Below are 27964 nucleotides of genomic sequence, written 5' to 3' on the forward strand. Positions count from 1 at the left end.
AATGCGCGGCTTCACCTTGGCAAGTGCCACTCTCATGTCATTTTCGCAACAAAGTCTGTTCCTTTTCTTCATTTTTATTTCCAGCATCCTCGAAAAGGATTGCTCGCAAAGATATGTTGTAACAAACGGTATGAAAATCTCCAGAGCTTTCTTAGCAATAACAGGGTACGTTACCATTTGTTGACACCAAAACGTTGAAAGCGTTGTTGTTCTGAAGAGTTGCTGTTGAACCTGGCTCTGCTGAATTTCAATGATTTCATAGAGGTATTCATCATTGACATCTGTTGTCTCAACACTAAACGTGAATGGCTGTCTCACCCATGCTGGATATGACTCTCTTGTAGGGAAGTATCCGTCGAGAGAATTTGCAAGCTCATCTAAGTGCGTGGCAATTGATTGCTTCAGTTCAGCGGGTACAGAAATGTCTCCGATTCCAGATACATCTTCGATCTTACTTACACAGTCGTCCAGCAGGGGAAAGTTTGCGAAGTTATTGTTCTCTGTTCATCGTTTCCATAACGGTAGCTTTTTTTGAAAAGCCTTCAGGTTTTCCTCCGCTTCGATGATGTCGACTCCACCGCCCTGCATCTTTTGATTGAGATGATTGAGAGCTGCGAAGATATCGGCCATGTACGCTAAAATGAGAATGAACTCAGAATTTTTGAAGCAATCTGCATGACAATGTTGGTGCTCTTGCAAAAACAGGGCTAATTCCACACGCACGGCAAAAACACGATTCAGCACCTGTCCCCGGGATAACCACCTAACGTTAGAATGGTACAGAAGTACCTCGAATTCAGAGCCCATTTCTTTACACAGCTCACTGAAGATGCGATGCCGCAGAGCACTAGTTCGCACATAGTTCACGCATTCCACTACAATTTTTAATACTTCTGCCAGTTTTGGAGGAAAGGTTTTTGTTGCCAACGCATGCCTGTGCAGAATACAATGCGTAACCATGATGTGTGGTGCATCGGCTTTCACTAGCGCACCAAAACCAGACTTTCTTCCCAGCATGACTGGAGCTCCGTCCGAACAAACTGCAGAAACCATATCCCACGAAAGATTGTTGTCTTTGAATAAGTCATCCACTAGTTTCTTCACATCGGCTGCCTTAGTTGTTGTTGTAAGAGGCTTACAAAATAAAAATTCTTCCTTTATCACGTCGTCTTTCACATAGCGCACGAATACAGCAAGCTGGCTTAGATTGGAAACGTCTGTGGTCTCGTCGAGTTGAAGGCTGAATTTTCCAGGCTTGAAATCAGATCTGCAACTACTTGAGCCAAGATGTCTTTGCTCATGTCCTCTATTCTGTCGCTGATGGTGTCATTTGAAAGAGGAATTTGGGATAACTTAACTTTGGCCTCTTTTCCCAGCATGATATTCGCCATCTTCAACGTAGCTGGTTTTATGAGTGTTTCACCAATGGTGTGTGGTTTGCCCTGCTTTGCGATCAGGTAAGCAACTTCGTACGATGCTGTGAGGATCGGTTTGTTGATGGGTACAAAGCCGAGAACAGGCAGAGTAGCCTTTTCATCGAATCTGGCTCTCTTCACCTTGAATTCAGCGAGCGTTGTGTTCTTGTATTTTCCATCTCCATGCAGCTTAATGAAGTGTTCTCTTAGTTTTGCCGGTGCTAGACTAGAATTGCTCAACTTGGCATTGCAAATCATGCAGTTAGGACACTGACTCCCATCACGTTCGGTTATACATGTAAATCCATATTGTACATATTCGTCCGACCACTTTCTTTTTTTGCTCGACATAGTAAGTATGAAGGGATTAAAATATTAAGAAAGAAATCACAAGTTGACTACTGAGCGCACCAAATTCCCTGCAGCACAGATAGGCCAAGCGATGTAGCGTGATCACCTGCAGCCAATGATGGCCAAGCGGAGCGTGTCATCACGAATCATATTAATCGAATGTGTGTCTTGACCTCCGCCGAACCCCTGAGACTGACTCACCGAACCCCTGGGGTTCGATCGAACCCAGGTTAAGAACCACTGCCATAATGTATTTTTCCAGCTCAGGTGCAATTTAGATTTTGGCCACTAGATGGCAGAAGTGTATGTGGAAAGTTTTAGACTGATCCAATGAACCACTGTATTTCTTATCAAAATGTTGTATCAAGTTCATAACTGTGCACTCTCCTCAAACAATAGCATGGTATTATTTCACTGTAATAGCTACTGTAAATCGGACAGTGCAGTTAGATTAACAATAATTTAACCTTTCTGCCAATATCAGATATGTCTACATGATATGTCTATATGTGCACACAAGCATAAACACACACACATTTGAGCTGATGTACTGTATCATACTTTTTCAGTTTACTGTACTTTATTTTATATCTATGGTATGAATATCACTGTCCTACTTAGTGATTTGTTGTCAACAGCAGCCGAACCCTCTTCCTACATCCTTATCTCTCTAATGGCTTTTATTTGACTTTTTCCTCTCCCTCATATCTACTACGGTACACACACATAGATTACCAACATGCAATGTCAGGGATTTATCCGCTTGTTTCAGAGAGGTGCTTTTATACATTTATTTTACACAGTTACTCTTCCTGAATAACTTTCACAGTTACTCTTCCTGAATAACTTACACAGTTACTCTTCCTGAATAACTTACACAGTTACTCTTCCTGAATAACTTACACAGTTACTCTTCCTGAATAACTTTCACAGTTACTCTTCCTGCATAACTTACACAGTTACTCTTCCTGAATAACTTTCACAGTTACTCTTCCTGAATAACTTACACAGTTACTCTTCCTGAATAACTTACACAGTTACTCTTCCTGAATAACTTACACAGTTACTCTTCCTGAATAACTTACACAGTTACTCTTCCTGAATAACTTACACAGTTACTCTTCCTGAATAACTTACACAGTTACTCTTCCTGAATAACTTACACAGTTACTCTTCCTGAATAACTTACACAGTTATTCTTCCTGAATAACTTACACAGTTACTCTTCCTGAATAACTTACACAGTTACTCTTATATGGGTAGTTTATCTAAAGTCTAACACAATTTTGCTCATGTACACCATAATAAATACCCTGCTGTTGAAAAAAAGTTTAATATTACTGTAATATATCCTAAAAGCCGATTCACAGATCTACACTGGCATTTCGATTTTTCTGTTGGATTACTCAAGTATATAGACACCATATTACTTTCCCCCCAAAGTTTTGTGAGAGTTGCTCTCCTTCCTACAGCCTTCTTTTTCCTCTGTTTCTGTCATGTTGTGTCTTGTCTCTGTCCTTTCCCTTCACCCTGTCTCCCTCTGCTGGTCGTTGTTATGTTACCTTTTCTCCCCCGCTTTCCCCCAGCTGTCCCTTGTCTCCTCTAACTACCCGTTCCCCACCTGTTCCCTGTTTCCCTCTGATTAGGTCCCTATATCTCTCTCTGTTTCTGCTCCTGTCCTTGTCGGATTCTTGTTTGTTTGTGTTTCATGCCTGAGCCAGACTATCGTCATGTTTGCTGTAACCTTGTCCTGTCCTGTCGGAATCTGCCGGTCTATCTGAGCCTACCTAAGTTTGGTTATTAAATAAGCTCTGTTTAAGTTAGTTCGCTTTTGGGTCCTCATTCACTCACCTTAACAGAAGAATCCGACCAAGAATGGACCCAGCGACTTCGGATCCTCTCCACTCAGCCGTCGGAATCCAGGGAGCGATGCTAGGCAGACACGAGCAGGAAGTGTCTGCTGCTCGACATGCCGTTGAGACCCTGGCCACCCAAGTCTCCAACCTCACAGAACAGGTTCACCATCTCCGCCTCGATCCACCGGCCACTTCCAGGGCTTTCGAATCTCCGGAGCCCAGAATCAATAACCCGCCGTGTTACTCTGGGGAGCCCACTGAATGCCGCTCGTTCCTCACCCAGTGTGATATTGTGTTTTCTCTCCAGCCCAACACTTACTCCAGGAGCACTGCTCGTGTCGCCTACGTCATATCTCTCCTTATTGGACGGGCTCGTGAGTGGGGCACGGCAATCTGGGAGGCAAGGGCTGAGTGTACTAACCAGTATCAGGACTTTAAGGAGGAGATGATACGGGTTTTTGATCGATCTGTTTTTGGGGAGGAGGCTTCCAGGGCCCTGTCTTCCCTATGTCAAGGTAATCGATCCATAACAGACTACTCTATTGAGTTTCGCACTCTTGCTGCCTCCAGTGGCTGGAACGAGCCGGCTTTGCTCGCTCGTTTTCTGGAGGGTCTCCGCGCAGAGGTAAAGGATGAGATTCTCTCCCGGGAGGTCCCTTCCAGCGTGGATTTCCTGATTGAACTCGCTATTCGCATTGAGCGACGGGTTGATCTGCGTCACCGAGCTCGTGGAAAGGAGCTCGCGTTCTCCGTTGCTCCCCTCTCCGCATCACTACCATCTTCCTCTGCCGGCTCGGGAGCTGAGCCTATGCAGCTGGGAGGTATCCGCATCTCGACTAAGGAGAGGGAACGGAGAATCACCAACCGCCTCTGTCTCTATTGCGGTTCTGCTGGTCATTTTGTCACTTCATGTCCAGTAAAAGCCAGAGCTCATCAGTAAGCGGAGGGCTACTGGTGAGCGCTACTACTCCTGTCTCTCCTTCAAGATCCTGCACTACCTTGTCGGTCCATCTACGCTGGACCGGTTCGTCAGCTTCCTGCAGTGCCTTAATAGACTCTGGGGCGGAGGGCTGTTTTATGGACGAGACCTGGGCTCGGGAACATGACATTCCTCTCAGACAGTTAAGGGAGTCCACGGCCTTGTTCGCCCTGGATGGTAGTCCTCTCCCCAGGATTCAGCGTGAGACGCTACCTTTAACCCTCACTGTTTCTGGTAATCATAGCGAAACCATTTCTTTTTGATTTTTCGTTCACCTTTTACACCTGTTGTTTTGGGCCATCCCTGGCTAGTTTGTCATAATCCTTCCATTAATTGGTCTAGTAATTCTATCCTCTCCTGGAACGTCTCTTGTCATGTGAAATGTTTAATGTCTGCTATCCCTCCTGTTTCCTCTGTCTCTTCTTCACAGGAGGAGCCTGGTGATTTGACAGGGGTGCCGGAGGAATATCACGATCTGCGCACGGTGTTCAGTCGGTCCAGGGCCACCTCTCTTCCTCCACACCGGTCGTATGATTGTAGTATTGATCTCCTTCCGGGAACCACTCCCCCCCGGGGTAGACTATACTCTCTGTCGGCTCCCGAACGTAAGGCTCTCGAGGATTATTTGTCTGTAGCTCTTGACGCCGGTACCATAGTCCCCTCCTCCTCTCCCGCCGGAGCGGGGTTTTTTTTTGTCAAGAAGAAGGACGGGTCTCTGCGCCCCTGCATAGATTATCGAGGGCTGAATGACATAACAGTTAAGAATCGTTATCCGCTTCCTCTTATGTCTTCAGCCTTCGAGATCCTGCAGGGAGCCAGGTTTTTCACTAAGTTGGACCTTCGTAACGCTTACCATCTCGTGCGCATCAGGGAGGGGGACGAGTGGAAGACGGCGTTTAACACTCCGTTAGGGCACTTTGAATACCGGGTTCTTCCTTTCGGCCTCGCTAACGCTCCAGCTGTCTTTCAGGCATTAGTCAATGATGTCCTGAGAGACATGCTGAACATCTTTGTTTTCGTTTACCTTGACGATATCCTGATTTTTTCACCGTCACTCCAGATTCATGTTCAGCACGTTCGACGTGTCCTCCAGCGCCTTTTAGAGAATTGTCTTTTTGTGAAGGCTGAGAAGTGCACTTTTCATGCCTCCTCCGTCACATTTCTCGGTTCTGTTATTTCCGCTGAAGGCATTAAGATGGATCCCGCTAAAGTCCAAGCTGTCATTGATTGGCCCGTCCCTAAGTCACGCGTCGAGCTGCAGCGCTTTCTCGGCTTCGCGAACTTCTATCGTCGTTTCATCCGTAATTTCGGTCAGGTGGCCGCTCCTCTCACAGCCCTTACTTCTGTCAAGACGTGCTTTAAGTGGTCCGTTTCCGCCCAGGGAGCTTTTGATCTCCTCAAGAATCGTTTTACATCCGCTCCTATCCTTGTTACACCTGACGTCTCTAGACAGTTCGTTGTCGAGGTTGACGCGTCAGAGGTGGGCGTGGGAGCCATTCTTTCTCAGCGCTCCCTCTCTGACGACAAGGTCCACCCATGCGCGTATTTTTCTCATCGCCTGTCGCCGTCGGAACGTAACTATGATGTGGGTAACCGCGAACTGCTCGCCATCCGGTTAGCCCTAGGCGAATGGCGACAGTGGTTGGAGGGGGCGACCGTTCCTTTTGTCGTTTGGACTGACCATAGGAACCTTGAGTACATCCGTTCTGCCAAACGACTTAATGCGCGTCAGGCGCGTTGGGCGCTGTTTTTCGCTCGTTTCGAGTTCGTGATTTCTTATCGTCCGGGCTCTAAGAACACCAAGCCTGATGCTTTGTCTCGTCTCTTCAGTTCTTCAGTAGCCTCCACTGACCCCGAGGGGATTCTCCCTGAGGGGCGTGTTGTCGGGTTGACTGTCTGGGGAATTGAGAGGCAGGTAAAACAAGCGCTCACTCACACTCCGTCGCCGCGCGCTTGTCCTAGGAACCTTCTTTTCGTTCCCGTTCCTACTCGTCTGGCCGTTCTTCAGTGGGCTCACTCTGCCAAGTTAGCCGGCCACCCTGGCGTTCGGGGTACGCTTGCTTCCATTCGCCAGCGTTTTTGGTGGCCCACCCGGGAGCATGACACGCGTCGTTTCGTGGCTGCTTGTTCGGTCTGCGCGCAGACTAAGTCCGGTAACTCTCCTCCTGCCGGCCGTCTCAGGCCGCTTCCTATTCCCTCTCGACCGTGGTCTCACATCGCCTTAGATTTTGTCACCGGACTGCCTTCGTCAGCGGGGAAGACTGTTATTCTTACGGTTGTCGATAGGTTCTCTAAGGCGGCCCATTTCATTCCCCTTGCTAAGCTTCCTTCTGCTAAAGAGACGGCACAAATCATCATCGAGAATGTTTTCAGAATTCATGGCCTTCCGTCAGACGTCGTTTCGGACAGAGGTCCGCAATTCACGTCTCAATTTTGGAGGGAGTTTTGCCGTTTGATTGGGGCTTCCGTCAGTCTCTCTTCCGGCTTTCACCCCCAGTCTAACGGTCAAGCAGAACGGGCCAATCAGACTATTGGTCGCATCTTACGCAGTCTTTCTTTTCGCAACCCTGCGTCTTGGTCAGAACAGCTCCCCTGGGCAGAATACGCCCACAACTCGCTTCCTTCGTCTGCGACCGGGCTATCTCCTTTTCAGAGTAGCCTCGGGTACCAGCCTCCGCTGTTCTCATCTCAGTTCGCCGAGTCCAGCGTCCCCTCCGCTCAGGCTTTTGTCCAACGTTGCGAGCGCACCTGGAAGAGGGTCAGGTCTGCACTTTGCCGTTATAGGACGCAGACTGTGAGGGCTGCTAATAAGCGTAGAACTAAGAGTCCTAGATATTGTCGCGGTCAGAGAGTTTGGCTCTCCACTCAGAACCTTCCCCTTAAGACGGCTTCTCGCAAGTTGACCCCGCGGTTCATTGGTCCGTTCCGTATTTCTCGGGTCATTAATCCTGTCGCAGTTCGACTTCTTCTTCCGCGATACCTTCGTCGCGTCCACCCGGTCTTCCATGTCTCCTGTATTAAGCCCGTTCTTCGCGCCCCCGCTCGTCTTCCCCCCCCCCCCCCCCATCCTTGTCGAGGGCGCACCCATCTACAGGGTCCGCAGGATTTTGGACATGCGTCCACGGGGCCGTGGTCACCAGTACCTTGTCGATTGGGAGGGGTACGGTCCTGAGGAGAGGAGTTGGGTTCCCTCTCGGGACGTGCTGGACCGTGCGCTGATCGAGGATTTCCTCCGTTGCCGCCAGGTTTCCTCCTCGAGTGCGCCAGGAGGCGCTCGGTGAGTGGGGGGGTACTGTCATGTTGTGTCTTGTCTCTGTCCTTTCCCTTCACCCTGTCTCCCTCTGCTGGTCGTTGTTATGTTACCTTTTCTCCCCCGCTTTCCCCCAGCTGTCCCTTGTCTCCTCTAACTACCCGTTCCCCACCTGTTCCCTGTTTCCCTCTGATTAGGTCCCTATATCTCTCTCTGTTTCTGCTCCTGTCCTTGTCGGATTCTTGTTTGTTTGTGTTTCATGCCTGAGCCAGACTATCGTCATGTTTGCTGTAACCTTGTCCTGTCCTGTCGGAATCTGCCGGTCTATCTGAGCCTACCTAAGTTTGGTTATTAAATAAGCTCTGTTTAAGTTAGTTCGCTTTTGGGTCCTCATTCACTCACCTTAACAGTTTCATGCTGTTCTATGCTGCTCTACAAGTGAACGAGTGAGTGAGCAAATGAGCGAGTGCACACAGCTTTCCCATTAATTGTCATTTCATTATCTCAAGGAGAGCTGAGCCGTGACCAAGCTCACGCAGAGCAATTTAGCTCTCTGCCAATCCACATGGCTTTTTCTAGTCTAGAGGAAGAGAGAGGGGAGAAGAAGAGAGAGACACTGTGCAAGGGGAGATATAAAGAGTGGTAGGAAGGAAAATAGATTGAAGGAGAGAAACAAGAGAGAAAGAGAGAGACTGTTGAGGAGGAGGGAGAGATACAGAGAGTGGGAGAGCAAATGAGAGAGAAGATGAGTAAGAGAGAGAAGGAGAGCAAGAGAGAGACTTGAGGAGAAGGGAAGGATACAGAGAGCGAAAAAGAGAGAGAGTGAGAGAAATATAGAGAGACACACACACAGAGACATACAAATTGCAGAAAGGCAAGGGCACAGTTCCATGAACTCAGTCAAACAGCTCTTTAATACTGGTGCACATGCACCATTGAACATCAGCACCAATGGTCAATTAATAGGGGATGACATTTTCGTCCGTGGCCCACCATGTCAGACGGCTTTACACTGAAAATAAATTGAATCTATAATCCATTAGCCTCAGGCAGATTACTCCTCTCACATGAAGATTCCTCAAGTTACAACACTGATGTTGTCAGCCCCATCCATGTCCAACAGACCGAGATGAACTGTGATTGTTCATTACTATGTAACGATACTATTATATTATACAGCCTCCATGTCGCTAGTGAAACATAGCTGTTTTATTATGTGTTGAATAATGGTTTAATATAGACCTTCATTTAAGACGCACTTCTGTTAGTGTTGCATTTCATTTCAAATGTCTGTCGGCCATTAGATTAAGTTGATTATGGGGAATGTGTTTGTAATGATTTACAAATTAGCAAACTCAATATGCACAATGATTCATTGAAAGGGAATGACTCACTTGATTGGTGGTTACCATAATTACATCATAGGACGTCACAGTTTCTGTTTGAAACCCGTCAGCCGCCTTTGTGGAAAATGTATCTCCTCCTGTGATCAATATGACATATTTCCGCTATCATGCTAATTTAAATGGTTTGTTTTTGGAGCTCCTGGTGTTATCGTATTGCTGGAGACAGGGAGGGAAGGAAGGAAGGAGGAAGGGATGGGAAGGCGGGAGAGAGAGCGAGAGAGAAATGCCGACTATATAATGCCTGACAGATAGAAGACAGAGAAACACAGAAAACAGGCAGGGGCACAGTAGGGTTGAGCGGTATCCAGATGTTCATATTGTCACACCATCATTCTCTCACCCCAGGATTTACAGCATTACCGGTTTAGTACACAAGGGGGCACCAAAAGCCAATTGGGTGTCACCAGAATGCTAACAAAATTAGCACAAGTAATAGTGCATTTTCATGGAAGCTGCTAGTTTAAATATGCTCAGTAGTGCAAACGATAATAAACGAATTGCAACAACAGGCAATCCAGATCATAAAGTTATACATATATAGGTAGGAGCTACTGAATGTCATGTTTGGGGAGTTTGGACATTTACAAGCGAATGTGAACGAGAGACATTGTGCAAATGAGCAATGTTTTGATGCATGCTGTACTGGCTCTCCAGTGTGGAGTCTGAAGTGGCTCGGGCAATGGGCCTGCCTGCTCTGCTTGGAGAATAGGGGTAGGAGCAGACTGATGGGCCAAGAACTGAGAGTAGAAAAAACACAAGGAAATAAAGATAGAAGTAGCAGCTGTACAAATAACTCATCCAAAGGGCTTTGACTTCTCACACATGGCAGAAAGCTAACATTATGTGATGCCCCATCAACTTGTGAATTCAGCCACTTACTTAGCAAGTTAAACTAGGGGTTGTGTTAACGCATATTCACGCAGGAAAAATATATAAACTTGTGACAAATATCTGGCTTTGTTTTCTATACACAGATTTAAAATGATTTTTATTGTAATTTCTGCTCGGCATCAGAATAATTTTGTGCTTCAGTTGTACTTCTAAACTCCGATGAGAATTCACGAACAGGCATTCTATCAGCAGACAGCGCTCTGAATGATGCGTGTCGCTACTTTTCTCTGGTACTTTTCTCAGTGTAGCCAGCCTATTTTTTCCAGTAAAATGCTAAATTAACTTGAAGCAAAACATTAGAAAATGTAGCTGGCTACATTCTTTCTATGATCAAATCAAATCAAATGGTATTAGTCACATGCGCCGAATACAACAGGTGTGGACCTTACAGTGAAATGCTTACTTACGAGCCCCTAACCAACAATGCAGTTTCAAAAAAACTGATAAGAATAAGAGATAAAAGTAACAAGTAATTAAAGAGCAGCAGTAAAAAATAACAATATATACAGGAGGGTGCAGTCAATGTGAGGAGGCACCGGTTAGTTGAGGTAGTATGTACATGTAGGTAGAGTTAAGTGACTATGCATAGATGACAACAGAGAGTGGCAGTGGTGTAGAGAGGGGAGGGGGGGGGGGGCAATACGAATAGTCTGGGTAGCAATTTGACTAGATGTTCAGGAGTCTTATGGCTTGGGGGTTTAAGCTGTTTAGAAGCCTCTTTCTTGGACCTAGACTTGGTGCTCCGGTGCTGCTTGCCGTGTGGTAGCAGAGAGAACAGTCTGTGACTAGGGTGGCTGTTGTCTTTGACAATTTTTAGGGCCTTCTTCTGACACCACCCGGTATAGAGGTCCTGGATGGCAGGAAGCTTGGCCCCAGTGATGTACTGGGTTGTTCGCACTACCCTCTGTAGGCAGCTGTAGAACCGTTTGAGGATCTGTGGACCCATGCCTCCAGCTTCATGGCTGTCATGGTGTGCTTGGATAGGCCTAAACATTAGAAATATGATGGACATGCATTGTTTTTGCTTTTTCATTGTAAGCTCATTTAGATGTGTGGCTGCCAGCCAAATAGTGTTGCACTTCTGTTGTTATCTGATGAAAATGAAGCTGTATTATGCCAAATGTGTTACACAAATGTATTTTCTGTGAAGGAAAACTATAGTTGCACACCCCTGATCACTCTATTGAAGTAAAAAAAACACAGTTGACTTTCAATATAAAATGTGACCCCTGTCAATACACAGCTGGATTCACCTACTACCGCTTTCTCCTATTGTGCTATTTACAAACAAACACATGACTGGCTGAACTGTGCTGGAGAACTAAGTAAGCTTCATAATGTAAAATAATGTGACAGGTGCAATAAGAAAGCAATGTGCTTTATCTCCTAAAACATTGCACAAGGTGACTGCAGGTATTTACTTAACAAATAGCTACAAATATTAAAATGTATTGGAAAACTTCAAATAAATATTTTCAGCAGTTTTGGTGGTATTGAAAGACCACCCAGTGGCTATTTACAAATACCCCAGTATACAGAATAAACAGGAGGCTGAATCAATTTGGCTTGGCTCAAGCAACGGCCTTTTCACCCCGCTACCATCTAGAAGGCGGAGACAGCACAAGTGCATCAAAGCTGGGACCAAGAGACTGAAAAACCGCTTCTAGCTGGCCTCCAACCAGTCCTCTGCCCTGAACATTAGTCACTGTCACTACCACTCGGTACTCTACCCTGCACCTTACAGACTGCTGCCCTATGTACATAGTCAATGAACACTGGTCACTTTAATCATGTTTACATTGTGTTTTACCCACTTCATATCTATACTGCATTCTAGTCGAGGCTTATCCTATATAACTACTGCTGTACACACCTTTTCTATTCATATACTGTCCATAATGTCTATACACACCATCATATACAGGACATATACACTGAGTGTACAAAACATTGACATAGACTGACCGGGCGAATCCAGGTGAGTATGATCCCTTATTGATGTCACTTATTAAATCCACTTCAATCAGTTTAGATGAAGGGGAGGAGACAGGTAAAAGAAGGATTGCTAAGCTTTGAGACAATTGGGACTTGGATTGTGTATGTGTGCCATTCAGAGAGGGAATTTAAGGGCCTTTGAATGGAGTTTGGTAGTAGGTGCCAGGCACACTGGTTTGACTGTGTCAAGAACTCCAACGCTGCTGGGTTTTTCACACTCAATAGTTTCATCAATAGTGCATCAAGAAGGGTCCACCACCCAAAGGACATCCAGCCAGCTTGACACAACTGTGGGAAGCATTGGAGTCAACATGGGCCAGCATCCTTGTGGAACGCTATCAAACACCTTGTAGAGTCCATGCCCAGACGAATTGAGTCTGTTTAGAGGGCAAAAGGGGGTGCAACTCAATGTTAGGAAGGTGTTCCTAATGTTTTGTACACTCAGTGTATGTTTATATTCCGCACTCTGACACTGCTTTTTCTAATATTTCTATATTTATTTATTAATACATTTTTATTTTGTGGATTTGCTTGTATCATTCTTACATATTGCTGCACTTTTGGAGATAGGAACATAAGCATCTCGCTACACCCGCGAGAACATAATATGTGTACGCGACCAATACAATTTGATTTGATTACAAGGTCAACACACACTAAAACATCCACAGATGAAATATCTCTGGGCAGACAGACAGTCAACAGACGTATCTATTGGTGCTTTTAGTCTAGAGCAGCAAAGAAAGTGTAGCAGGTCTGTCCTTTATATAGTTCTTTGGCAATAACAATTTCCCCAGAAGGTCAGTTCTCTACTTGAACAACAATTCAACATCCTCCCCGTCTCTATACACCCAAGAAAAGTTCAGAACTGGAGTTGAAAACAAAATTCTACTTGGTGCTTTAGAACATGACATTATTTTCATTATATGATTCTGACTAGGGAAAACATGGTCTATAAATATTCATGTAACGTACATCCCATGTGTTTGTTAAAATAAGCCCATTTTATAGACACAGATACATGAGAAACATAGACACAGATATATGAGAAACAGCCAGAATACCAGAGTGCAGCTGGGCTAAAGTTAGTGGTGCTGTCTGAGGAGATGCAGGGACCGAGACAGGGACAGGGAGAGGATTGTGGTGCTGTCTGAGGCGATGCAGGGACCGAGACAGGGACAGGGAGAGGATTGTGGTGCTGTCTGAGGCGATGCAGGGACCGAGTCAGGGAGATGGAGAGGGAGAGGATTGTGGTGCTGTCTGATATGATGCAGGGACCGAGACAGGGACAGGGAGAGGGAGAGGATTGTGGTGCTGTCTGATATGATGCAAGGACCGAGACAGGGACAGGGAGAGGGAGAGGGATAGAATTGTGGTGCTGTCTGAGTCGATGCAGGGACCGAGACAGGAAGATGGAGAGGGAGAGGATTGTGGTGCTGTATGAGACGATGCAGGGACCGAGACAGGGACAGGGAGAGGGAGAGGATTGTGGTGCTGTCTGAGACGATGCAGGGACCGAGACAGGGACAGGGAGAGGGAGAGGATTGTGGTGCTGTCTGAGACGATGCAGGGGCCGAGACAGGGACAGGGACAGGGAGAGGATTGTGGTGCTGTCTGAGACGATGCAGGGACCGAGACAGGGACAGGGAAAGGGAGAGGATTGTGGTGCTGTCTGATATGATGCAGGGACCGAGACAGGGACAGGGACAGGGAGAGGATTGTGGTGCTGTATGAGACGATGCTGGGACCGAGACAGGGACAGGGAGATGGAGAGGGAGAGGATTGTGGTGCTGTATGAGACGATGCAGGGACCGAGACAGGGACAGGGAGAGGGAGAGGATTGTGGTGCTGTCTGAGACGATGCAGGGACCGAGACAGGGACAGGGAGAGGGAGAGGATTGTGGTGCTGTCTGATATGATGCAGGGACCGAGACAGGGACAGGGAGAGGGAGAGGATTGTGGTGCTGTCTGATATGATGCAGGGACCGAGACAGGGACAGGGACAGGGAGAGGATTGTGGTGCTGTATGAGACGATGCAGGGACCGAGACAGGGACAGGGAGATGGAGAGGGAGAGGATTGTGGTGCTGTATGAGACGATGCAGGGACCGAGACAGGGACAGGGAGAGGGAGAGGATTGTGGTGCTGTCTGAGACGATGCAGGGACCGAGACAGGGACAGGGAGAGGGAGAGGATTGTGGTGCTGTCTGATATGATGCAGGGACCGAGACAGGGAGAGGGAGAGGATTGTGGTGCTGTATGAGACGATGCAGGGACCGAGACAGGGACAGGGAGATGGAGAGGGAGAGGATTGTGGTGCTGTATGAGACGATGCAGGGACCGAGACAGGGACAGGGAGATGGAGAGGGAGAGGATTGTGGTGCTGTATGAGACGATGCAGGGACCGAGACAGGGACAGGGAGAGGGAGAGGATTGTGGTGCTGTCTGACACGATGCAGGGACCGAGACAGGGACAGGGAGAGGGAGAGGATTGTGGTGCTGTCTGATATGATGCAGAGACCGAGACAGGGACAGGGAGAGGGAGAGGATTGTGGTGCTGTCTGATATGATGCAGGGACCGAGACAGGTACAGGGAGATGGTGAGGATTGTGGTGCTGTATGAGACGATGCAGGGACCGAGACAGGGACAGGGACAGGGAGAGGATTGTGGTGCTGTATGAGACGATGCAGGGACCGAGACAGGGACAGGGAGAGGGAGAGGATTGTGGTGCTGTATGAGACGATGCAGGGACCGAGACAGGGACAGGGAGATGGAGAGGGAGAGGATTGTGGTGCTGTATGAGACGATGCAGAGACCGAGACAGGGACGGGGATAGGGAGAGGATTGTGGTGCTGTCTGAGACGATGCAGGGACCGAGAAAGGGACAGGGAGAGGGAGAGGATTGTGGTGCTGTCTGAGACGATGCAGGGCCCGAGACAGGGACAGGGACAGGGAGAGGATTGTGGTGCTGTCTGATATGATGCAGGGACCGAGACAGGGACAGGGAGAGGGAAAGGATTGTGGTGCTGTCTGAGACGATGCAGGGCTCGAGACAGGGACAGGGAGAGGGAGAGGATTGTGGTGCTGTCTGATAATATGCAGGGACCGAGACAGGGACAGGGAGAGGGAAAGGATTGTGGTGCTGTCTGATATGATGCAGGGACCGAGACAAGGACAGGGACAGGGAGAGGATTGTGGTGCTGTCTGAGACGATGCAGGGACCGAGACAGGGACAGGGAGAGGGAGAGTATTGTGGTGCTGTCTGATAATATGCAAGGACCGAGACAGGGACAGGGAGAGGGAGAGGATTGTGGTGCTGTCTGATAATATGCAGGGACCGAGACAGGGAGATGGAGAGGGAGAGGATTGTGGTGCTGTCTGATAATATGCAGGGACCGAGACAGGGACAGGGAGAGGGAAAGGATTATGGTGCTGTCTGATATGATGCAGGGACCGAGACAGGCACAGGGAGAGGGAGAGGATTGTGGTGCTGTCTGAGACGATGCAGGGACCGAGACAGGGACAGGGAGAGGGAGAGTATTGTGGTGCTGTCTGATAATATGCAGGGACAGGGACAGGGACAGGGAGAGGGAAAGGATTGTGGTCTGTCTGAGACTATGCAGGGACCGAGACAGGGACAGGGAGAGGATTGTGGTGCTGTCTGAGACGATGCAGGTATAGGGACCGGGATGGGGACAGGGACAGTGAGAGGTTTGTGTTGCTGTCTGTGGCGATGCAGGTACAGGGACCGGGATGGGGACAGGGACAGTGAGAGGTTTGTGTTGCTGTCTGTGGCGATGCAGGTACAGGGACCGAGATGGGGACAGGGACAGTGAAAGGTTTGTGTTGCTGTCTGAGACGATGCAGGTACAGGGACCGGGATGGGGACAGGGACAGTGAGAGGTTTGTGTTGCTGTCTGCGGCGATGCAGGGACTGGGACCGGGATGGGGACAGGGACAGTGAGAGGTTTGTGTTGCTGTCTGTGGTGATGCAGGGACAGGGACTGGGAGAGGTTTGTGGTTTCTGATGCGATGCAGGGACAGAGAAAAGAGCGGGGAGAGGTTTGTGGTGCTATCTGTGGCGATGCAGGGACAGTGACAAGAGCGGGGAGAGGTTTGTGGTGCTATCTGTGGCGATGCAGGGACAGTGACAAGAGCGGGGAGAGGTTTGTGGTGCTATCTGTGGCGATGCAGGAACAGGGATGGAGACAGGGACCAGCAGGGGTTTGTGCTGCAGTCTGAGGCGATACAGGAACAGGGATGGGTACGGGGACAGGCAGGGGTTTGTGGTGCAGTCAGAGGCGATGCAGGAACAGGGATAGGTACGGGGACAGGCAGGGGTTTGTGGTGCAGTCTGAGGTGATGCAGGAACAGGGATGGGTACGGGGACAGGCAGGGGTTTGTGGTGCAGTCAGAGGCGATGCAGGAACAGGGATAGGTACGGGGACAGGCAGGGGTTTGTGGTGCAGTCAGAGGCGATGCAGGAACAGGGACCAGCAGGGGTTTGTGGTGCAGTCAGAGGCGATGCAGGAACAGGGATGGGTACGGGGACAGGCAGGGATTTGTGGTGCAGTCAGAGGCGATGCAGGAACAGGGATGGGGACAGGGACCAGCAGGGGTTTGTGGTGCAGTCAGAGGCGATGCAGCAGAGACAGTGACAAGTGACAGGGAGGTTGTCACAGCAGGTCCACTGAGGGTCCCAAGACTGTTTGTTTGCTGCTCCTTTTATATATCATCATCAGGGTTGACTGGGAATTTGATGTACATTTCACATAGTCCCATTACAAAGTAGGTAACTAGTTTTACTCTACCGGATACGATAAAGGAGGAAAAATATCATGTCAGTAATCATTGCTTGCCATTATTATTGTATTATTAAGACGTTTCTAATGTCACACATAAGCTAAATAGCTTTCCCATCCCGGAAACTCAATGTGAGATTGTCTATCTGTATGAGAGAAATGGTGATGAGTTTGGAGCGTGCTGGCACGGTCTGACATGACTTGCAGCTGCTAATAACCACGGTGAGGATCATCTTGGACTGTGAGGATGCAGTGTAGCAGCCTCATGCTTTTCCATACCCTGAGGCAGTACACACGGTCCCTGGCATGGTTGTGAAATGCATGAACACCTTTAGATGGCAATATGCTTGGGAAATGTACACATACCTGGTGCTACACCGTCATGTTTGGGGACATGAAACAACGTTACAGTATAGCTAGAAAAATATGTTAACATTTTGGCGTTTGTGACCGTTTCCAAACGCATCTTCACCAAGAGACCAAGCTTTCTTCAGCAGAGCCCTTACTCCGCTCCTCTGACTTTGGCTCTGAGATGAACTGAGTGGATTCAAGGTGCCACATATTGTATAAAGCTCATTTCTCTTTCAGCCCCTCTCTAGCTCATTCTAACCCAGCTGCTGCTTGTCCTTTATCAGACCTTTATGCTGACAAAGGGGATTTCTTAGAACCTCGCCATGACAATGACAACACTGAGACTGAAAGGATCAGGGATGAGAGCCAGCGGGAACGGGCACAGGTGGGCATGCGGCAGAGAGAGAGATGGGGGGGGGGGGGGGAGATAGAGAGAGGGGGGGAGAGAGAAAGAGAGATATAGAGAGGGGGGGAGAGAGATAGGGAGAGATAGAGAGAGGGGGGGAGGGAGAGATAGGGAGATGGGGACATATGGAGCAATGCAAGAATTGACACATGAGACTATGAGGAGTCATTTGACCAAATGCTTGAGGTTAAGGTTTGTCCTGTCCTTGGTCATTCAGACTGGACTGAGCGGAATAGAACCGGGGAGATCCTCTCTGCTCCTCTCCTCCCCCCTCTTCCTTCCAGGGGAATGCAGTGTACATGGTCATCAACCACAGACCTACAGGACACACTCTCCTGGGGATTAGGAAATGAGTGACAGTCCCCCCCCTCTGCTCTCTGTGTGCCTCCCTCTCCCATCCTACTCTCCCATCCCTGTGGCTGGAAAATCACTGTTTAAAAATACTGCAACAGTTCCTTTGTTATAGTAACCCATTTCTTTCCCCCTCTTTACCTTATTTATTGTTCTGTTCTCCATAAATAACAGTGGAATAGGGATGAGAAAGAGAGAGGGAGGGAGAGAGAGAGACTGCACCGTGTGACTGCTGTGTGCAAGCAGGGAGAAGGAGAGAGGATGGGAGAGAAAGTTTATAAGGCACAGTTTATAAGGAAATGTGAGAGAGAAGCCGGAGAATCTGTGGTGGCCAGCTGCAAGAGAGGAGATAGCGGAGAAAGGCTTTTAATTCTCAATCCCCACAGAGCCTTTGAAAATTACCAATCTTCTTATCACAGACGCAGGGCTGCTTATGCAAATTGTTGTGGAGTGGAACGTTTAAACTGAAAATTACTCGACAGCAGTTTTTTTTTTCTCTCTCTCTCTCTCTCTCTCTCTCTCTCTCTCTCTCTCTCTCTCTCTCTCTCTCTCTCTCTCTCTCTCTCTCTCTCTCTCTCTCTCTCTCTCTCTCTCTCCACATAGAAAGCCTGTTTTGAGTCTCAGAAGATGAATTGGTTTGAAGCGAGTCAGGATTTAAAGACTCCAGCTCTGGTCTAACGCAGCCGCTCTCACTGCCTTTGTAGCGGAAAACGGGGAGGAAAAAAAGAGAAAGTAAAAGCATTTGAAAACAACATTCTGGTCTCCCCTCCCTGCTCTGACACATCACCCATCGCCTGAGGAGGCTAGGAGCCAGGGAAATATATAAATATCTCTAACCCCTGTTCTCCATTCTAGTTATTTTCATTTCTAGTTGAGGTTATTTTTCATTCATTTTTTTAAATATATTTTTTTTACTACACATTGAGAGTTGTGAACATGGGAGGATAACACAGCTTGTGTTCTATGTGGGGAAGTTGTTTGAAGCATTTGAAGTTTTAAGTTACACCACAGGCGATATTAGAAGAAAAAAAAGCTGATAAATGATGTTGAAACAATTCCCAGTCCATAGATATAACCTCTTCGAACGAAAAAGAGGATAAAGAGCATGTGAAGGAAAATGCTGTTGTTTCTGTGTTCTGTGATCAGACACCACTGGCTCTTAATGGTTTCTCTCATCATTAACCACCAAGCACTTGACCAAACTCAAATCAAGTCTTCATGACAAGTTATTTCTGAAAACACATTCTGATGTACAAACCTAATGTAACCCAAAAACCCAGAATTGTGTTTCAGCCATTTCACCTGGTATTACAATGGGTGCCTGAATGGTGTCAATTTAGTAGGGAATGTTGGGGAAATATTTGGTGTGTAACTCCAGGGAGGAGATTACATGTTTGTGTTGTATGTATTGAATATGTTGCAGATTCTAGAGTTTTCTAATTGAATCTAATCTGATCTGACCCACAGAGGCAGATTAGGAAGAGGAAGTGTTACATGCTGGTGGCGGGAGGCTTCATCCTCATCCTTCTCATCATCATCATCGCTGTGTCAGCAAGAAAATGAAACCAACCCCAGAGGTAAGCCTCCTAACCCCTCCATCACTACTGGTGTTTATCAACCAGCAGCAGCCCAAAAAACAGAGCTTTACTTAGTACTGATATTGTTATACAGGTACTGTATGGCTGTATTGATTGCTATATTGACATTCTATTCTGATTGTAATCTGCATAGAGGCCTGAGATGCAGTGCAGATCCTGAGAATATGGCACAACCCGTTAAAAGAGAATGTAGCTTTTTTTTAAACTAAATGGAATGTTATAGAAGGGTCCAGATACTTTTGATCAGATTTCACTTGTTTTTGAGAAACTTACCCCAACCAGCGATTCACTTCCACATCCTCATTGTGCAGTATTGGGCTCTGAAAAACATCAACAAATGCTGTTTGGTTGTGAAGGCCTAACTTGTCCTTAAGGATGCGTTCAGTGGATGTTGAATAGTTTTATTTTATGATAAGAATTTGGGGCCAACTCAGAGAATGTACAGGGATTCTACGAAAACACAGCTTTTTAATTGGATTGCCAGTAATGTGCAGGAAGGCTTCCTTCTTGAATTGGATCAATAATTGGAATCCTAGTCAGAGGACACACTCTGAAAGTGACTGACATTGACTAGCAACGTTCATAGCAACAAGACAGCAAAGTCAACTTTTTTTGCAGCTTGACGTATTTGCTTTTATAGCAAATCGATATTTAAGTATTTTCTGTCAAGAGGACATGTGGTGGGAAAAGGATTTATCTTCATATGTAACTGTGGCTGAAATACTGTAGATGGGTAAATCAATGTTCTCTTAATATTCCTAATTTCCGATTACTTCTGTTGGTATGATCTGAAAAGGCTTTTAACCACTTCAGTTTCGCTGTGTGTGGTATGTTGGTTAAGCAACCAATACTTGACTATTTCTTGCTCAATGTGTGTTTATCACAGAGCAAGCCATTGTGTATAGAAAACATTCGGAACATCTTCCTAATATTTAGTTGGACCCCACTTTTGCCCTACGAACAGTCTCAATCCGTTGGGGCATGGTGCCGAAAAGCGTTCCACAGGGATGCTGACCCATGTTGACTCCAATGTTTCCCACAGTTGTGTCAAGTTGGCTGGGTATCCTTCGGATGGTGGACCATTCTTGATAAACACGGGGAACTGTTAAGCATGAAAAACCCAGCAGCATTACAGTTCTTGACACAAACCGGTGCTCCTCACACCGACTAACATACCCCGTTCAAAGGCACATACATCGTTTGTCTTGCCCATTCATCCTCTGAATGGCACACATACACAATCCATGTATCAATTGTCTCAAGGCTGGAAAATCCAGTCATTAACCTGTCTCCTCTTCTTCATCTACACTGATTGAAGTGGATAGAACAAGTGAAATGAATAAGGCATCACAGCGTTCACCTGGATTCACCTGGTCTGTCTTTGTCATGGAAAGAGCAGGTGTTCTTAATATATTGTATATTGCTGCTCCTTCACATGATCTTTTTTACAGACATTTGTTTTCTTCAGTTTGGGCAATGAAATGGAAATGGAATTCCAACCACAAGTAATGATTGTTGTTCACTTGTAGCCTCACATCTAGCAGCTTGGATGTCTCGTGTGGTTGGTTAGCTCATTGTGTAGCTAGAGTGAAAGGTTGAAGAATGTTTCTCTGCCTTTACAGGAAATATACAGATTTCTTCCAACCTTTGTGTTTTGTGACAGAAACAAAGACCCTCACCGTCAGCTCAGCAGAGGATAGAATCAGTGTAGAAGACTTTGGCCACTATTCAATAATTAACAGATACATTCAGAAATGTCATTTGATGTTGATGGAAAACCACAACTTTCCTGAAATGATATCGTAACCAATCTGAATGAACCCACAGTCTGGCGTCTTTATCTACCACTGATGGAATTACATTTAGGCCTCTTGTCTGACATACACAAATACACCTCAACCCACACGCAAACACAATCATAGTCACTGTATTGTACAGCCAATTGATTCATCTTGAATGGGAGGTTGAGGCCCTGTTGGGAGGTGTTATCTTCCCCACGTTGATTCTCTCAGGTCACAGATTAGTGGGTCTGCAGGTTTGTGGAGCAAATCATTTGGAGCAGATGAGATGGAATTTCTCAAGTTGTGTGTGTGTGTGTGTGTGTGTGTGTGTGAGAGTGTGTGTATGAGTGTGTGTGTGAGTGTGTGTGTGAGTGTGAGTGTGAGTGTGAGTGTGTGTGTGTGTGTGTGTGTGTGAGTGTGAGTGTGAGTGTGAGTGTGTGTGTGTGTGTGTGTGAGTGTGAGTGTGTGTACTGAGCCCTACAGAAGAGGAAGAGTACAGGCTTAGCAGAACCACCTGGGTTTTTGCCAAAGCAGACGCAGCTATAAGCCTGGTATAGTCTGCCAGTTCTTGTACCAGAAACAGGATCCAAATAAGCAAACAGAGTTTAAACAGAATTAAGCGTTCCGAGTATGTACCAACAACAAATTCAGTTTGGCTGCCATTGTTGTTGGTTGTTGGGCCTTCTTCCATTCTCCTTGATGCTGTTGACTGATTTTGAAGAAAGTACCGGTACTACACTACAGTACTCTCACATAATAATAATCCCTAATAATAATAACTTTATTTGTATAGCTCTTTTCAGTACTCCCACATACTCTAGCTGGAGTAGACAATACTATGTTATACAGAAACATAATGAAAGACAGAGATACAAAGACAGAGAGAGTCAGACAGAAGGGCACAGCATTACATAGTCATAGAGAGGGGAAACATTGACAGGTATGAACTATGAGAGGATATAAACTGAGCAAAAAAAGAACGTCAATTTTTCAGGACCCTGTCTTTCAAAGATAATTCGTAAAAATCCAAATAACTTCACAGATCTTCATTGTAAAGGGTTTAAACACTGTTTCCCATGCTTGTTCAATGAACCATAAACAATTAATGAACATGCACCTGTAGAACGGTCGTTAAGACACTAACAGCTTACAGACGGTACGCAATTAAGGTCACAGTTATGAAAACTTAAGACACTAAAGAGCAAAAAAAAGATGCCCATGGTCCCTGCTAATCTGCGTGAACGTGCCGCACAAACCTAGGCGGGCCTAACAGGCTTAAATAGACAAAAATCAAGAAACACAAAAAGGAACAGGTGCAACTAATAAGACCAAACGAACAGAAAAGGAAAAAGGGATCGGTGGTGGCTAGTAGACCGGTGACGACGACCGCTGAGCACCGCCCGAACAGGCAGGGGAGCCACCTTCAGTGGAAGTCGTGACACAAACACTGAGGAGTATAGAGGATATAGACACACAGAGAGTTACAGAGGAATAAAGGCAGAGAGAAGAATAGTGAGCACTATAGACAGAGACAAGTTGATATGGACTAGAGGTCGATCGGCATGGCCGAATAATTAGGGCCGATTTCAAGTTTTCATAACAATCGGTAATCGTCATTTTTGGATGCCGGTTATGGCCAATTACATTGCACTCCACAAGGAGTCTGAGTGACAGGCTGACCACCTGTTACGCGAGTGCAGCAAGGAGCCAAAGTAAGTTGCTAGCTAGCATTAAACTTATCAATCTTAACATAATCACTTGTTAACTACACATGGTTGATGACATTACTAGTTTATCTAGCTTGTCCTGCGTTGCATCTAATCAATGCGGTGCCTGTTAATTTATCATCGAATCACAGCCTACTACGCCAAACAGGTGATGATTTAACAAGCTCATTTGCGAAAAAAGCACTCTCATTGCATCAATGTGTACCTAACCATAAACATCAATGCCTTTCTAAAAATCAACACACAAGTACATTTTTTTAAACCTGCATATTTAGTTAATATTGCCTGCTAACATTAATTTATTTTAACTAGGGAAATTGTGTCACTTCTCTTGTGTTCTGTGCAAGCAGAGTCAGGTTATATGCAGCAGTTTGGGCCGCCTAGCTCGTTGCGAACTGTGTGAAGACCATTTCTCCCTAACAAAGACCCTAATTAATTTGTCAGAATTTTACTTAATTATGACATAACATTGAAGGTTGTGCAATGTAACAGCAATATTTAGACTTGGGGTTGCTGCCCGTTCAATAAAATAAGGAACGATTCCGTATTTCACTGAAAGAATAAACGTTTTGTTTTCGAAATTATAGTTTCCGGATTTGACCCTATTAATGACCTAAGGCTCGTTTTTTGTGTGTTTATTATATTATAATTAAGTCTATGATTTGATATTTATTAGAGCAGTCTGACTGAGCGGTGGTATGCAGCAGCAGGCTCGTAAGCATTCATTCAAACAGCACTTTCCTGAGAGAATTAATTCCTGTAATAACTACAACCTAAAACTTCTTAACTGGAAATGTTGAAGACTCATAGTAAAAGGAACCACCAGACTACAAAGGGAAGCAACACCGAGGCACTACTGTGCTTGCTTTGAGGCAAGCAACACTGAGAAATGCATGAGAGCATCAGCTGTTCCGGACGACTGTGTGATCACGCTGTCCGTAGCCGACGTGAGTAAGACCCTTAAACAGGTCAACATACACAAGACTGCAGGGCCAGATGGATTACCAGGACCTGTGCTCCGGGCATGTGCTGACCAACTGGCAGGTGTCTTCACTGACATTTTCAACATGTCTCTGATTGAGTCTATAATACCAACATGTTTCAAGCAGACCACCATAGTCCCTGTGCCCAAGAACACAAAGGCAACCTGCCTAAATGACTACAGACCCGTAGCACTCACGTCCGTAGCCATGAAGTGACTACAGCTCAGTGTTCAACACCATAGTACCCGCAAAGCTCATCAGTAAGCTAAGGATCCTGGGACTAAACACCTCCCTCTGCAACTGGATCCTGTAATTAGGTAGCAACACATCTGCAACGCTGATCCTCAACACTGAAGCTCCCCAGGGGTGCGTGCTCAGTCCCCTCCTGTACTCCCTGTTCACCCACGACTGCGTGGCCAGGCACGACTCCAACACCATCATTACGTTTCCACAGTGGAAGGCCTGATCACCGACAACGAAGCGACAGACTTTGGGGAGGAGGTCAGAGACCTGGCATTCTGGTGCCAGAATAACAACCTATCCCTCAACGTAACCAAGACTAAAGAGATGATTGTGGACTACGGGAAAAGGAGGACCGAGCACGTCCCCATTCTCATCGGCGGGGCTTTAGTGCAGCAGGTGGTGAGCTTCAAGTTCCTTGGTGTCCACATCAACAACAAACTAGAATGGTCCAAACACGCCAAGACAGTCGTGAAGGGCACGACAAAGCCTATTCCCCCTCAGGAAACTAAAAAGATTTGGCATGGGTCCTGAGATCCTCACAAGGTTCTACAGCTGTAACATCGAGAACATCCTGAATGGTTGCATCACTGTCTGGTACGGCAATTGCTTGGCCTCTGACCGCAAGGCACTACAGAGGGTAGTGCGTACGGCCCAGTACATCACTGGAGCTAAGCTGACTGCCATCCAGGACCTCTACACCAGGTGGTGTCAGAGGAAGGACCTAAAAATGGTCAAAGACCCCAGTCGCCCCAATTATAGACTGTTCTCTCTACTACCGCATGGCAAGCAGTACCGGAGTGCCAAGTCTAGGGCAAAATGGCTTCTCAATGGTTTTTACCCCCAAGACATAAGACTCCTGAACAGGTAATCAAATGGCTACCCGGACTATTTGAATCGTTTTACGCTGCTGCTACTCTCTGTTTATCATATATGCATAGTCACTTTAACTATACATTCATGTACAAACTACCTCAATTGGGCCGACCAACCAGTGGTCCCGCACATTGGCTAACCGGGCTGTCTGCATTGTGTCCCGCCACCCACCACCCCCTCTTTTACGCTACTCCTACTCTCTGTTTATCATATATGCATAGTCACTTTAACTATACGGTACATTCATGTACATACTACCTCAATTGGGCCGACCAACCAGTGGTCCCGCACATTGGCTAACCGGGCTGTCTGCATTGTGTCCCGCCACCCACCACCCCCTCTTTTACGCTACTCCTACTCTCTGTTTATCATATATGCATAGTCACTTTAACTATACGGTACATTCATGTACATACTACCTCAATTGGGCCGACCAACCAGTGGTCCCGCACATTGGCTAACCGGGCTGTCTGCATTGTGTCCTGCCACCCACCACCCGCCAACCCCTCTTTTACACTACTGCTACTCTCTGTTCATCATATATGCATAGTCACTTTAACCATATCTACACGTACATACTACCTCAATCAGCCTGACTAACCGGTGTCTGTATGTCGCCTCGCTACTTTTATAGCCTCGCTACTGTATATAGCTTGTCTTTTTACTGTTGTTTTATTTCTTTACTTACCTATTGTTCACCTAATACCCTTTTTGCACTATTGGTTAGAGCCTGTCAGTACGCATTTCACTGTAAGGTCTACAGCTGTTGTATTCGGCACACGTGACAAATAAACTTTGATTTGATTTGAGCTTTCATATGTTCTGAGCAAGGAACTTAAACATTAGCTTTTTTACATGGCACATATTGCACTTTTACTTTCTTCTCCAACACTGTGTTTTTGCATTATTTAAACCAAATTGAACATGTTTCATTATTTATTTGAGACTAAATAGATTTTATTTATGTATTATATTAAGTTAAAATAAAAGTGTTCATTCAGTATTGTTGTAATTGTCGTCATTACAAATATATATATATAAATCGGCTTTATAATCGGTATCGGCGTTGAAGAATCCTAATCGGTCAACCTCTAATATGGACTGGTATGAACAAACACTGAGAAGGATAGAGGATATAGTCACTGAAAGAGATACAGAGGCAGATGGGCAGAGAGGAGAATAGCGAGCACTATAGATCAGTTTAATGAGAGTGACAACGACAGAAATCACTGTGGAGCCACTTCTGCTCTCGAATCAATAGCCTGGCTCTTTATGGTGCACTAAATAACGCCATAACTGCACCCTGACACTTATTTCTGCAAATGATATTGCCGGCACCGCCTTCACATCCTGTTTACAGACTCATTTGGGAAGTGAGATTTTTCCATGTGCATGTTAGCACCATGTGTTAACTGTAATTACACAAGGTCTTTGTGTGTATGGGGAGGAATGGTCGCTGAAATCAGGGGTGCTAAAAGAGAGAGGTTTCAAGGGGTTTCGTCTAATCAAGCAGTGACCATGGACACTAGAAATGTGCCTGTCCAGTCTGTATCCTAACAGTTAAACTAACTGTTGGTTATCATTATGCATCTCGATATTAGTACAGTAAATGGGATTCTCCTCACACGGGGCCCTATTTACGTAATGGATTTCCCCTATTTACAGTGCCTTGTTAAAGTATTCACCCCCTTTGGTGTTCTACCAATTTTGTTGCATTACAAACGGTAATTTACATGGATTTTTATTTGGATTTCAGGTCATTGACATACACGAAATAGTCCAAATTGGTGACGTGAAATGAAAAAAATAACTTGTTTCAAACAATTCTAAAATATAAAAAACGGAAAAGTGGTGAGTCACCCCCTTTGCTATGAAGCCCCTAAATAAGATCTGGTGAAACCAATTACCTTCAAAAGTCACATAATTAGTTAAATAAAGTCCACCTGTGTGCAATCTAAGTGTCACATGATCAGTCACATGATCTCAGTATATACAGTCGGGCAAAAAAGTACTTAGTCAGCCACCAATTGTGCAAGTTCTCCCACTTAAAAAGATGAGAGAGGTCTGTAATTTTCATCATAGGTACACTTCAACTACGACAGACAAAATGAGAAAAAAAAGTCTGAAAATCACATTGTAGGATTTTTTCATGAATTTCTTTGCAAAGTATTTAGTCAGCCACCAAACATCTAAATGTCTTGGAATGGCCTAGTCAAAGCCCAGACCTCAATCCAATTGAGAATCTGTGGTATGACTTACAGATAGCTGTATACGAGCGGAACCCATCCAACTTGAAGGAGCTGGAGCAGTATTGCCTTGAAGAATGGACAAAAATCCCAGTGGCTAGTGGTAGGCATGTTGTGTAAATCAAACGATACAACCCCCCCAAAAAAATCTATTTTATTTCCAGGTTGTAAGGCAAAAAAATGACAAGGGAGGGTGAATACTTTCGCAAGCCACTGTATCTAATATTATACAGACCACATAGTGGTGCAGGTCCCCCCAATACATTTTGCATGTGAAGGGCCACTAATCAGTGTGGTGTGCATACAATTTGCAGTCAACATTGTATGATAATGACGCATTAGCACATTTGCTCTAAAAATTGACAATTCTATTACTTTCTAGTAACGGTTGCTATTCTTGCTAAAAAAAAGGCTTTCATCATCATATTACACCACTGTACAAATACGACACTATATTGGA

General features: G+C 46.0%; 1 protein-coding gene across 1 annotated transcript in view; it reads left to right on the forward strand.

Annotated features, from left to right (window-relative positions):
- The window catches only part of LOC110503758 (t-SNARE domain-containing protein 1-like), a 118569-nt gene that overhangs the window by 68328 nt on the left and 22277 nt on the right, over positions 1-27964 (forward strand). Inside the window, exon 11 of the mRNA XM_036970577.1 lies at positions 19521-19630. Coding sequence (XP_036826472.1) covers positions 19521-19616 — 96 coding nt within the window. The 3' untranslated portion in view covers positions 19617-19630. The remainder of the gene's footprint in view (positions 1-19520; positions 19631-27964) is intronic.

This window comes from Oncorhynchus mykiss, chromosome 3 (assembly GCF_013265735.2).
Source record: "Oncorhynchus mykiss isolate Arlee chromosome 3, USDA_OmykA_1.1, whole genome shotgun sequence".
NCBI classification, from domain to species: domain Eukaryota; kingdom Metazoa; phylum Chordata; class Actinopteri; order Salmoniformes; family Salmonidae; genus Oncorhynchus; species Oncorhynchus mykiss.